Source organism: Nannospalax galili, unplaced genomic scaffold (assembly GCF_000622305.1).
Source record: "Nannospalax galili isolate Female #2095 unplaced genomic scaffold, S.galili_v1.0 scaffold1951, whole genome shotgun sequence".
Classification (NCBI taxonomy): domain Eukaryota; kingdom Metazoa; phylum Chordata; class Mammalia; order Rodentia; family Spalacidae; genus Nannospalax; species Nannospalax galili.
In genome coordinates, this window is record NW_008329136.1 from 1138034 (window position 1) to 1150828 (window position 12795).

At 47.0% G+C, this 12795-nt stretch overlaps 1 protein-coding gene across 1 annotated transcript in view; it reads right to left on the reverse strand.

Annotated features, from left to right (window-relative positions):
- Nucleotides 1-2282: 2282 nt before the first annotated feature.
- Ptgfrn (prostaglandin F2 receptor inhibitor) overlaps nt 2283-12795 on the reverse strand; it is a 52618-nt gene continuing 42105 nt past the window's right edge. The window contains exons 8-10 of the mRNA XM_017798067.1: nt 11645-11752; nt 7350-7655; nt 2283-5592 (exon numbers count right to left, since the gene is read on the reverse strand). Of these exons, the coding sequence (XP_017653556.1) occupies nt 5426-5592; nt 7350-7655; nt 11645-11752 (581 nt within the window). The 3' untranslated portion in view covers nt 2283-5425. The remainder of the gene's footprint in view (nt 5593-7349; nt 7656-11644; nt 11753-12795) is intronic.

Sequence of the window (12795 nt, forward strand, 5' to 3'; positions counted from 1 at the left end):
GGTATATGACTTAGAAATATTTTCTCCTTTTCGCTATCGTTTTTTTGCCATGCAAACATCTTAAAGTTCGATACGGTCTCATTTGTCTATTTTCTATTTTTCCATTTAGGTTTTTGGTGTCATATATAAGAAACCATGACCAAATCCAAAGTTCTGAGCCATTCCCGTGTTTTTTTCCTGGGATTCTGATAGCTCTCATTTTACATTTGAGGCTTCTGCCCATTTTGGGTCATTTGTATCTGGTATATCCTCTGATATGTAGGTATCTGATCTTACAATGGCGTGCTTTGACATCACCCCTTACTTTGCCATTTCATTGTTTTGCACACTATCAAATGGCTTTAGTTAACCATGGCGCTACTGGCCAAGTAGCCTTGAGAATCTGCAGAGCAGGGAGAACCCAGATGAGCAGGTGGAGCCAGGCTCCTGGCTGGGTCTCAGCATGCTGCATTCACCATACGCTGAGAATATATTAATCATGTTATTTTCTTTTCTAGATTTTGATGCTTTTAACATTAAGTTTTGCTAATCCTTTGTAGGGCATGCCAGAGACAGCAAAGAACAGGGAACCGACAGCATGCCTTTCCCAGCCAATCAGCAGTCCAGGACCACCCTTCTCCTGTCTTAGGCCAAGGTCAGGTCCAGACAGTTAGGGATGGCCCCTGTGCCCCAAACAGGTTGAAATGGTTGTGCCTAACCAGTCTGAAGCCAGTCTACTAGGTCAGTTTTTCCCTAAGCAAAACATAGTAAAGGAATCTCGCCTGTTTTCCTTGCTTTCTCCTCACTTGACCTGGGTGCTGTCCCACATGGCCTGTGAGGTGGAGCATGTGTCCTCAGTGGTTTCCTCTCAATGGTAGTCATCTGCTGGCATTTTGATCCTGCCATACTCAGACTACTCATACTCATACAGCCTTTATTCCAGAGCCCCATGCACACCAGTCTATGGTTAAAGGAAGCAGAGCAGCTGCATTGGAGTTCTGCTGGAGCTCCTCAGGGTAACTTGAAGATTGACAGCATATCTATGAAGAGCTGTGCAGGGCACATCCTAAGAATCCCAATGCAGAACTGGGCACTTGTGCCACCACAGTGAATGCCCCAATCCTCACACTCCTATCAGATCACCAGACTGTCAGGGAAGCCTCGCTCAGCCCAAATAGGCAGAAGGGAGTCCCTGAGCCTGGAGGAGAACAGCTTAGACAGTTAGAAAGAGGTTTATACAGAAACCAGTATGAGCCAAGGCCCATGGGCAGATGGGTAGCAGGTGGCTTCTGTACTTGGGTACATGGTAGGTGTGTTTGCTTTTAATTGACTATGAGAAGGAACCATTTCAGCAACGGTAGAGGGCTGCCCCAAACCAGCTCTGACTGCATTAGTGTTTGGATCTGTGATGACAGGTCATTTTGACAGCAAATCATTTAACCATCCCTTTCACACATGATGCAAGTGGCTGGGACACACAGCCAGCCTTTGAGTAACTCACCACATGAAGTGGTACCCAAATGGGACACAGAATACAAAGTAGGGCCAAGATAAGTGTCAGTGGGGGAGGCTGGCTACAGCTGTGTGCTGCTCTGGAGAGCGGTTGGAGTCAGAGCTGTCGGCACCTGCTCCTGTCCAAGCATGCAAGGCAAGAGTGTGGTTTTTATGTTGCACTGTTGGGCGCCATACTGCAGCATGAGTCAGAAAAACCACCTGCTCCAGCCACACTCTGGTTACAGAACTTTGTTTCCTCATCTGCAGAGAGAAATGATCTCCAACTTCTCTTTCCTGAACAGAGACTTACAAAGGCCATGGGAATTCAGCAAGGGACCAAGAGGACTGCGAGCAACAGAATCCCAGCCCCCACCTTTCTGTTGTGGTGGGACCCTCAGCAAGGACTCCATGAAATCTAGTTGTTGCATAAAAGGTGAAAAATCAACACTGCGTCTGTAGATACAGAGCTAGAGACAACCTTGGGTGTTGTCCTAAGGCAATAAATAATACAGGGTCTTTTACTGACCTGGAGCTCGCCATTGGCTTGGGCTGGCTGGTCAGTGAGCCCCAGAAACCACCTTCATCTCCCCAGTGCTGGAAGTACACACAGGTGCTATCACACCCAGTGTTTCGTTTTTATAACATGGGTTCTGAGGATTGTGCTCAGGTCCTTTACCTCCCTAGTTCTACAATGCTTTTATAGGGTTCAAAGATTTCAGAAGGTGCTAAAATTGCAACTGGAATTAGCCACAATCCTTGCTGAAGAGAGGAAAGGATTACAGAAGCCAGTATCAATTTGCTCACACAACTTCAATTTAAATTAAACTTCCTTTAATGAAATAAAAACAAATGGTGCATTGCATAATATTTGTGGTCACAGTATAAAACAACACAATTAGTTCGCATAACATTGGATATGGACAAAAATACACAAGACCTTTTCTTTGTCTACGGACAATTCTGCAGATCCTTATGTTATACTTGGGGAAAGAAAGCCAACCTTGTTCTCCTAGTGATCTGCACACACACACTTATCTCTGAGAATTTGGTCAAACAGTGGAGGAGAACTTACCCAAATCCCAGTTCCCTTCTTCCTCTGTCATCGGTGAAGCTAAAAAAAAAAGTTTTCTGAAAATAGCAAGTTGTGTAGTATTGCTTATTAAGTTCCTGCTCTAAAGGCGCAGTCTTTGGCTCACAGACGCCAGTAACGGAGCCATGGCTGCAGGCAGTCTGCAAAGCAGGAGGCCAGAGCCACCAGAGACACAGACGGAGGTCTGGGCAGGAGGGAGTCTCATGGCTGCAAGGGGGGGAAGGGGGAGGAAGAAATACACATTGGTACATCTAAAAGATTTAATCCAGCTGGTGAGTTGCAGTTCCAGCGTCCCATGCATGAAAAATCTGAAAAGTTGTTAAAAAGCCAGAGTTTGCATTTTCTGTATTTTTAAAAAAGTGAGTTGTGTGTGTAAACATCGGAAAGTAAACAATTTAAAGTAATTTCGAGGCTTCAATCTGAATGGAGTTTAGGCTCTTTCTGGGGGATATTTTTTGTGATTAGGAAAAAACCTAATCTTCTATAAAGTTTCTTTTTAAGAAGTGCAATCTCATCCTTGCGAGGCCTGGCTTGCTCTTTGCTTCCTTCAAAGCAGCATTGGAGGCCGGAGCCTTGCGAAGGACACTTCGCAGGGGAACCCTATTTGGTACAACGGAGTGTTAGCTCACACTTACAATGTCCTGGGGATTTCTGGCTCCTCTCCCATCCCCAAGTGACTTGGGGTTTGAACACAGTGGGTGGGTGAAGGCCTGTGCCTCAACAACTCAGCCTTGAACCTGAACATCAGCTGAGAGAGAAAGGCAGGCGTGAGTACTTGCCCCTCTCACCATTAGTGTCTGCTCTGACCTGTGAGGTTTTGCTTACACCACCAAGGGCCATCTGGCCCATGCAAGACAAGTCTGTCTCTTCCTCTTAAGAAGGGCTATGCTACAATGACTCTGAATCTTAGCAACTCCGTGGGCTCAAAGGGCACCGCTGTTCCGAATGGAGCATCAGCTTCCAGCTGTGTTCTTTGAAATCCTTGTTTGGACAATCACCTATACCCCTACCTCCTCTGAAATAGCAGTAAGAATATAACATGGGGAAAATACCCAAATCTACCAAGCCTCCCTTCTTCTTCTGGCCTCTCTTGCTTGGTGGGGAGTGCCTGCCTGCTGCTCCTCTTCTCGATACAGACTCAATCTGGACCCACCTGTATTGTAATTGCCAGCACATACTCTAGTTTCCATCACACGAGCAGTCACCACAGAGGGCAAAACAATCAAGGAAAACTGATGAGCACAGAGCCCACTGTGGGCCACAAGGTGGAGTGGCAGGCCAGGGGCAGGTCAGTTCACCTGGTCTGTGGTGACAAAGAGCCACACATGAATGGTCATCATTTTTTATTATTTTATTGCTCAAGACAAAAAGAATCTTTCCCCGCTTTGGAAGACAGCAGTGTTAGATCCTTCAGAGCCAGAGTGCAGAGGGCTGAGCGAGGGCATGAATCAACTGTGAGCCTTAGCACCCACTAGAGGCTTGTGGAAGGTCAATGTTAGAGTGACATGTTGGGGAGCTGAGGTTCTGCCAGAGCAGGTTCTGGGAACTTGACGATGTGACTCTGTCTGCTGTCCTGCTCCTGCTGGGCCCAGTCAGGCAGAGCCAGCTGCTCTCAACCCTATTTTACAGGCTGTTCACATGACAGCAAATTGTCAGGTTCCCTTCATGTTCCTAATAGGAAGGCAAAGTATACCCTTCCTCTCTACCCCCCAGAGGGATCTTAAAAAGACTTCAAGACTGAAAAGGTCACAGAAAACACACGACTCTGTGAGGCAATTTCTGATTCCTTGAAGTCAGTCAGTCTTGCAGGCAGCAACGTGCCTTCATGTGAAGGAGCTGGAGTGGCAGGTGAAGGACGTGGCGCATCCGTGGTTCGTCATGTAGGTCTTGTGGTGGCCAATGAGTGTCTCTCCTGGAGGACAACAGCAGGGCTGCTTCAGGCCGACTGGTCCCTGGTGCCATTGTGTTGCTGGCTAGGACTGTAAAATTCAGATGTCGCTCCCACCCCCTGACCCCAGTCCTGCTCTCCCTGGCGTCCCTGGAGGGTGAGAGCAGCTATTCCTTTCCTTGCCACCAAGTGTCCTCTTCCACACAGACCTACTGCTGCCCTGGACAGAGGTGACGACGGATTTTTCTTCATATTCATTCTTAAGGCTAAGGTGGCGAGATAAGGTGCTCGGTGGAAAGCCAAATCTAGACCGGAGGGCTGCTATTTCCTTTCGGAAACAAGCCCCCCAAATGGAAGAGGGCAGAGAAACAAACAAAAAAAAAGTGATTGGCTCAAGAAGTTATATACTCCAAGATTAGATTTCCAATGTAGGTTAACCCCTGAAAATAGGGGATGGGCAGGGGTAAAGCCACAGTTAGCCTGGGCATAGGTCTGTGTCATCTCTGAGCCAGGGCAGAGGGCAGCAGGTAGCAGCTCTCCAGGAGTCAGCCCCATGTGGAGCCGGCTCTCGGGTAGGCGGGTACTCTCTCATCCACAATGGAAAACGCCCAATGCTTTTTTTGCCCTTCCTCACCACAACCCCTCCACTCAAAAGCGATCAACACATACAAGTCAGAGGATCGATAAGCCAGTAGGAGAAAACAAATTAGACCAGGGTTAACCATTAAAATGCTGCAGCTGGGAAAACACACACTCGATCGTTACATATCAGAAAGTGCCGTGGGAAGAAGAGCTGTGTGCTGGTAAACATGTCCGCGCTCAAAACTTGACATGCAGAAAAGAGTGAGCGCCAAGTCCCACCTGAGATTAGAGAGGACTGGTTTTAGTGGAACACACTTTGTTTTAAAGTACCACTGTCCTCTTCTCACCCCCACTGTTCCTGCAATGTCCCTCCGTCCCTTGATCTCCGCTGCTTAATCCATCTCCATTGACATGAGCCTGCGGCGCTCCCGACGCGTTTCCTGCACCTCCTTTTTACAGCACCAGTGGGAACTGCAGTACCCGATGAGGCAGGACAGGAGCCCGATGACTGTGGACAGGCCCACGCCAATCAGCAGTGGGTACTTGAAGGCATTCAATACTGGGAGAGAGAAAAAAAGTATTAATGCTGCCGCTGGGGTGCACTGCCTCCCCACCCTCCTGGAGCGGTATCTCCAGAGATCGGAGCTCATAAATCCCATTCCCTGCACCTGGCATCGCTGTCGACAGGAGCAGCCTACCTAGTTCTGCTGAGAAAAATGAGCAAACGACCCCCACTCAGTTCTCTGTGTGCATGTGGGGGGGGCAGTTAACAGTAAAGAGATTTCACTCGATACGTTTGAATGTCAACCTGCTTTTTAGAGTTTTGGCAGGAGATTGATTTTTAAAAGTCAGTATAAGGGCAGCACACATTGAGCAGCAGATGCATCCTTTAAAAAACTGCACAAATCTATTCTATGCATCAAATAACTGAAGTATACTAAAGGAGCTATTTTAGGTAACACTATAGTAAATTATCGAGCAAAATGAATAATCCCTCCCCTGCTTGTTTGGTAAATATGGGTTTTCATATGGAGTCACTTCAAGCAAAGATTTTAAGATGTGAATCAGGTAGAGACGACAGAAATCTCAGAAATGCCCAAACATTTAGATTCCACCTCAGGAGTGCGTCTTCCCTCTCCCTTAAGCACTAACACTCTTTGGGGAGCTTGCCTCTGGTCAGGTCCTAATGTTTGGAATGGTATAATTTTCATTGCAGCCCCAGAGGACATTGCTGTCCCATTTCATAAAAGGTGGATCAGAAAGTATTGTGGGAAGACTGTATCCTCCAGGCATGGAATGACCATTGCCATTCTGAAGTCAGAGAGCAGTAGTGATTACCCTAAGACCCTCTCAAGTTGGGGCCCACTAACATTTCCTTTGGAAAGGGTGGAGGGGGAGCTTTTCTCTTCCCTTGGAGATACATACATACATCTTTCTTCACTGGTGAAGCTGCCTAATGAACTCACTGGGTCACTAAGCTAGACCTGGGTGGGGTTGTTTCTCTCTTGGGTGGTCAGTCCTTGCCCTCTTTATCTACGGTGAATAGAAATAAACTTCCTAGGAAGAAACACACAACAGCAAGACTAAGTGATCTGTGGAAGTGCTAGATTTTGAAGGCCCCCCTCCTTAAACTGATACGGAAACAAACTCTTGGTCAAGGCTTCTCCTGATCACAGGAAGCACCTGGAATGAACTCTATCCATGGAGTTATTCTGAAGCCTTTAGGAGGCTGACACATTTCTTGAGAACAAAGAACAACTGTCCCAGCTCTGGGATGCTCAGGGAACAGAGGTCTGACTGGTCAGGTTGGCTCCAGGGGTTGGTGTGGGTCAATGAGGCTGGGAGACACTCTCCATCTCAGGGTTCTAAGACATCCCCACTCTGTGCTAGTGGCTTTCCGGGAGCCTCCCTTCTCCAAGAAGTCAAACAATAGGTGGTAGGAAGTGGAGGTGGGAAGATTAGGAGGAGTTCAAGGCCAGCTTGGGTTACAAAGTGAGTTTGAAGCCAGCCTGGGCCAAATAATAGGTGGGCCAGAGCAGTCAGTCCTTAATCTACATTCTTACATGGAGACCTCTCAACACTACTCTGCCTCTACCCTGCAGAAGCCATAGTGAAGTGGGTTTCCACAGAATCAAAGAAGCGTCAAGGCTTTTAAAAACCCTTTCTTGCTGGTGCCACCAAGCCAGGACTATAAAGCTAGCAACTGGCAAGGCTGCTTAGGCCTAGGACAGGCCTACAGAAAAAAACCAAGCCTGGATTCCATCTGCTGTGGCACAACATAGGAGGAAAACACGACACCTAGAAGAGTGATCTTACCATCCATCTTCACAGTTATAAAGATGGGCCTGGAGTGAATTTCGGTCTCTTTTTGCCAAGAGCCTGTTGGTGACCTCACCCATGGAGTCACTGAACAATAGTAGTTGCCAAAGTCTTGGTCCTCAGAGCCATGCACCTGCAGCAGGAATTCCAGCACGCTCACGCGCTCCAGGCTGAGGGTGCTCTTCCATTCCCTCTGGGCTGCAGTCACAACTCCCTTCCGGTCCAGGGAGGACAGGAGGACAGGAGCCTTGTCCAAGCCGAAGGAGTGCACAGCAAACCAGGATACATCGAAGGCCATGTCATCTGTGGATTACCACACCAAGATGCTGAGGTCAGTACTGTGAGCCAGAACAATACGCAGGCTCCCATGTCTGTAACCTTCATCCAAGCCAGATGTTCTATCTGGCTATCCAAGCAGTCCTGTGATGACACACTATCACACCCACCTCCGCAGAAAGGTCACATAGTCACAGGTAGCTGTGTGGCATGTGCAGCTGAGGCTAGGGAGTCCAGCCTTGCCATCACCACCCTAAGGAACACAGGAAGACTCAGGCCACTGTACCTCCCACAAACAACCCTGTGTGTGGAGCCAGTGTGTGGTGTGCAGGGTCCTTGGGCATTTAGGCAGAAGAACCCAAGGCTGGAAGGACACTGAAGTTGAAAAGAACAAATGTACATAAAATGAACTGTATAAAATTTAAAGTTGTAAACAGTTTAGATTTTATTTTCACTGTGGTTTTTTTGCCCCTTTACAGAAGTATTTAAGTTCAAAACACGAGGGAAAAAAAAAGCCAAGCTGAGAAAACTAAACAGTTAACAGTCTCAGAGAGCAATGTCAGTGGATCATAAAGTACTCTGAAATTTAGGTTCTAACGGCCTCAGATAAATTAAGATGGGCAGAAGAGAAAGAAGACTTTGGCAGAAGACTAATTCTTATAGAATGTGTAAACTGAGACCACATGCAAAACCCGGACCCCTCCTTGACTGTACCAACCAATACCAGCTGTTCAGCCCCAAGATTCATCCAGAAGGCATGCGGGAACCATGAACCATAAACACGGTCTCATCTTAAATCCACTTGACAAGACTTTATTATAAGTATTTTTAATGTTGGGGATTGATCCCAGGGCCTTGTTAGGCAAATGCTCTGCCACTAAGCCACACCCAGGGCCCAAGGCTTTTTATATTAATACTGTATGATACAGTCTTGGTGGAACCGCTGCAACAAAATAACATTCAATAAAAGTACACTAGTGACTTCAGAAAGCACATTATAAGGCAAATAAGCATTATTCAGGACACATCTGAAAACAGAATGTAGCTAAACTAAGAGCAAGAATATTTAAAACGTATCTAAATGATAATTCCTTTCAGCTCACTCTGAAAACAGCATCTCTCCATCCACCCACTATAGTACTTGAGAAGAACTTTTTCTTGTTCCTAGCGTGTGAATCAGTGCGACCAGTCCTGTGGGGATAGAGCGAATGCAGCAAATTTCTCATACCCCTCAGTGCCATGGCAGGATGGGCACCTGTACTTGTGGGTCCTGGGTAGCTACTGAAGGCAAAAAGGTACAGTTGTGTTCCCGTTACATCATCCCACCACTGTGGGATAACCTAGGCTACAATCCGAGAACCCACTAGTCATAAGGCCTGGGCAAGTCACTTTAGTTTACTGCAATTTAGAGTCCTTATGTGTAAAATGAAATTAGCAGCATGGACAAATGGATCTCACTTATTAACAGCTGAGAACTGTGCCTGGAACATTGTGTATGCTTACCAAAATTTGATGGTAAGAACATCATTTCCACACTTCAACATGCATGGCCGGACAAGCAGATACTGCTTGTAGGAAAAGCAGGGCTCCTGTAGGCAGTGCTGTGGCAGTGCTCAGGTGGACACCTGGTAGTTGGTGTGCTGAGTCATTCATCCCACCCCATGACCCACTGGTGCAGGCACTGGATGCTGATGCTCTAAATTTATACCTTCTGAAGATCACAGCCACCTTACCTTCTGGATGTGCCTCATGGAGACTATGAAGCACCCTCAGCTCTCAGCTCTTCAGCCTCTGGACAAGGACTGACTGCTGAGGACAGGAAAGCCCAGCGCCTTAGTTCCCCTTAGCTCGACGCAGGCAATACTCTGTTACCATGCGTACTCTGGGCCTGTTTCCCCAGCTCCATTCCCTTGTTCCCTCCTTCACTTTCCCGGAGCCTCCTCAGTGAATCTCAGGGCGCCTGCCTCCCCAGCTCTGTCTCTATTCCCTCCCTCGCTCTCCCGGGAGCCCCTCGGGGAATCTTGCTCATCTCTGTTCTGCTTCAGAGCCTGACCAAGGCATCACTCACGCTTGGCTGCTCCTGCCCAGCCAGAGCACAGGAGTGTCTTGGCTTTCATCCCACTTATGCAACTTTCCCACAGAGAGCTCCCTCTCAGAGCCCATAGGACAAAGGTATTTAAAAAAAAAAATCACAATTTGTGTTTAATTATTCAGAATCTTCTACCCACACAGACCAGGAGTGCAAAGTCCTAGAAAATTATGATCTGCAAGATACCAGCTACCTATAGCTTTTGCAATTACATTGGAGGAAAAGATTTTTATATGAAAGGCACAACTGGTGACCTATTAATTTACTAGGAAAGAACATTTGGAGGATTTATTTCTGTATAGATCACAGATGAACCTTAAGGGTAAAAATGGGGTTGCATGACTCTAATTTTTAAAAAGGATTTCTCTAGCCTTTTCCTGGCAGTCTTTTCTACTTTGATCTTCATTTCTACTCTCGAAGGTACCTTTGTGTCCCTAATCTTCCAAACTCAGCACACTGGCGGCTGCTTGCTTCAGAGCCGGGCTTCTCTTGCCTCACCTCAGTGAGCAAGCTAACCAGCCCTGGGTGTTTCTTTCTTTCTTTTTCTTACACCTTCCACAAACTTCTTTTCCCTGTCTCTAAAGCTCATCCATATTCAGTTCCACAAGAGAGGCAACATTAGTATCACCAGGAAACTGTGGCCTACAGGTCAGACTCAGCCCACCTGCTCTGGTGAATAGGCTGTTTCTTTACATTGTCATCTATGGTCTCCTGAGACAGAGGCAGAGTTGAACTGGGGAGACCATCTGGGCCACAGAGCCAAAACTACTTCCTACTGGGTCCTTTGCAGGAACATGTGAAGACCCTGAGCTGGTGGCCACTTGTGTCTTCGAACAGAAGTCCCAAAGGAGCCAGATATCCACCCTGAGGATGGCGGCCACCCAGGCGTTCATTCCAGATGCCAGAGAGGCCCCATATGGGCCTCCCTCCCTGTGCATCAACATGGCCCCTTTGTACAGAATGAAACCTGCTTCAGCCTGCCCCAGGGCTGCACTTCCAGGGAGTTGCACACAGAAACGTATGATTACTTAAACAATTTGGCTTTTTAAGGTGCAACTCTGCCAGAAGTCATGACTCTACTAAGGGATGGGGTTGGGTAATTGTCGGGGTCACAGCAGAGGAGGAAAAAAGTGGTAGACCACAGCAAGATAGGTTCTGCACAGGATCTTTGGGATAGACAGAGGTAGGTACAGTCCTGTTCAGTGACAGACAAAACCCTAGGTGTATTTAATGTTCCTTCAAGCACAGGGGACCCAAGAGCAAGAGGGGGACATCACCTGGACCCTGAATGGGCCAAGCAGAACATGTGCATCCACAATTCTCAGGCATCTGTTAGCAAGGCTAATCTTTTCCATAAAGAACAGATTGTTAGAGCTGGGGATATAGCTCAGTAGTACAGCACATGCCTGGTGTGCATAAAACTATAGGTTTAGTCTCTAGTATAAGGTGGGGTGGGATTTATAAAGATATCCTCAAAGTTCTAAAAGAGCACTCCCTGGTTGATGGTTCTGCTTTCGTCCTCTGCTCTGTATTTCTTCAAACTGCTAACCGTGCCCTTAACTGGGTTGCAAGTTCTCTGGGGGAAGACCTCCAACATGTTCACCGCATTTGTGTATTGAAGGAACTCAATAATACCTGGATGTATGGATGACCCGCAGTCGGATCCTGATTAGATTTTTTCTAACCAGCTCGAATCAAGTCAGGAGGGGGCCCATTGATTGCCCTGAGAAATTCAGATTAAATATCTGGATGTTTCCAAATCTTGCAGCAGATACACAGACCACAGAGTCCAGCTAGTACTGAGCTGGGCAGGGCAGGGATTACAGATAGTCCAACTCCTGATCTGACCCCCACATCTGTATGACACAGTGAAATATTTACACAAAGCAATCCAGGGAGGGGCAAGGACAAGGGAAGGAGGGGTTACCTGGATCCAGTACTGCTCCTTCGACGGTGACAATACAGAACAATTTGATCAGGTCTCCCCGGATGACTGATGGAGTGTCTGAATGCACAGAGGCATTAAATACGGGCCCTGGAAGAAAGTAAGGTGGGCCCTGTCATTTTTGTTCAAATCCCATTCCCGGAGCTCTAACAGCATCTCTACATGGTTCCCTTTCCTGGGAACTGGTCTAGCAACTCATAAAACAGGTATTCGAATGTCTCCTTTTTCTTTTCAGAGACTAGCGTCAGGCACATCCACTTGAACTTAGTCTTGCGAACAGAACTTGATTGAAAGTATTATCACTGCCTCTGGCTGGCTGACAACCATGGTCCCATTTGAAGGTCCTAAGCTCCGAGCTGGTCCCTGGCCTGTGCTGTCCCTGGTTCAGTGTGATTCACGCTAGCCAGGTGGCTTAGAGACCAGAGGGTCAGTGACTGAATCACATGTGCTTTTCGTTTCCGTTGAGTGGATGGCCTTATATGTCCTTCTGGGTACTGGGGACAGAGGCCCTACAGTTAAAGGACTGAAATCTGGTAAGGAGACAGACATACCAATAAAGGCAATGCCTATATTAAGTATGGTGGGGGCACTGAAGGCATGGCTCCGGCCTGCTAGGGGGAACTGAGGCAGCCTGGCACTTCCCTTTAAGAGAGTAGTAAAGTCAGGAAGGTGAGATGTATATGGGAATTCTCTAGAGTTTTGGCCCAATTTTGCTGTGAAACTAAAACTGCTGTAAAAAAATCAAGTCTGGTTAAAAAAAAAAAAAAAAAACACAACAAAGAACAAAACCTCCACTAATATAGGATTCTTCTTGTATAACCTCTCTGAGAACACTAGTGGCCTAATGATTATTTATAATCTATCTCTGAGTCCCTCTTAGGTGAGGGCATTTCATAGCTCAAGCCAAACTGATCCCAACAGCTTAAATCATCCCAGCTCCTAAAATCTAGCAACAGACAAGACTGAAATAAGGTTCTAGAACACCAGTGCAATGGGATTCTGCTTGAATTTCTGGCAAAGCAAAGATAGATGGCCCTGGACGCTGATCTGAAGCTCATTTGAAGTTAAGAACATAGACATTTCTGTTTTCAGATTACCAGAAAGGAAAAAGTACCCCAAAGAACTTTTTTTTT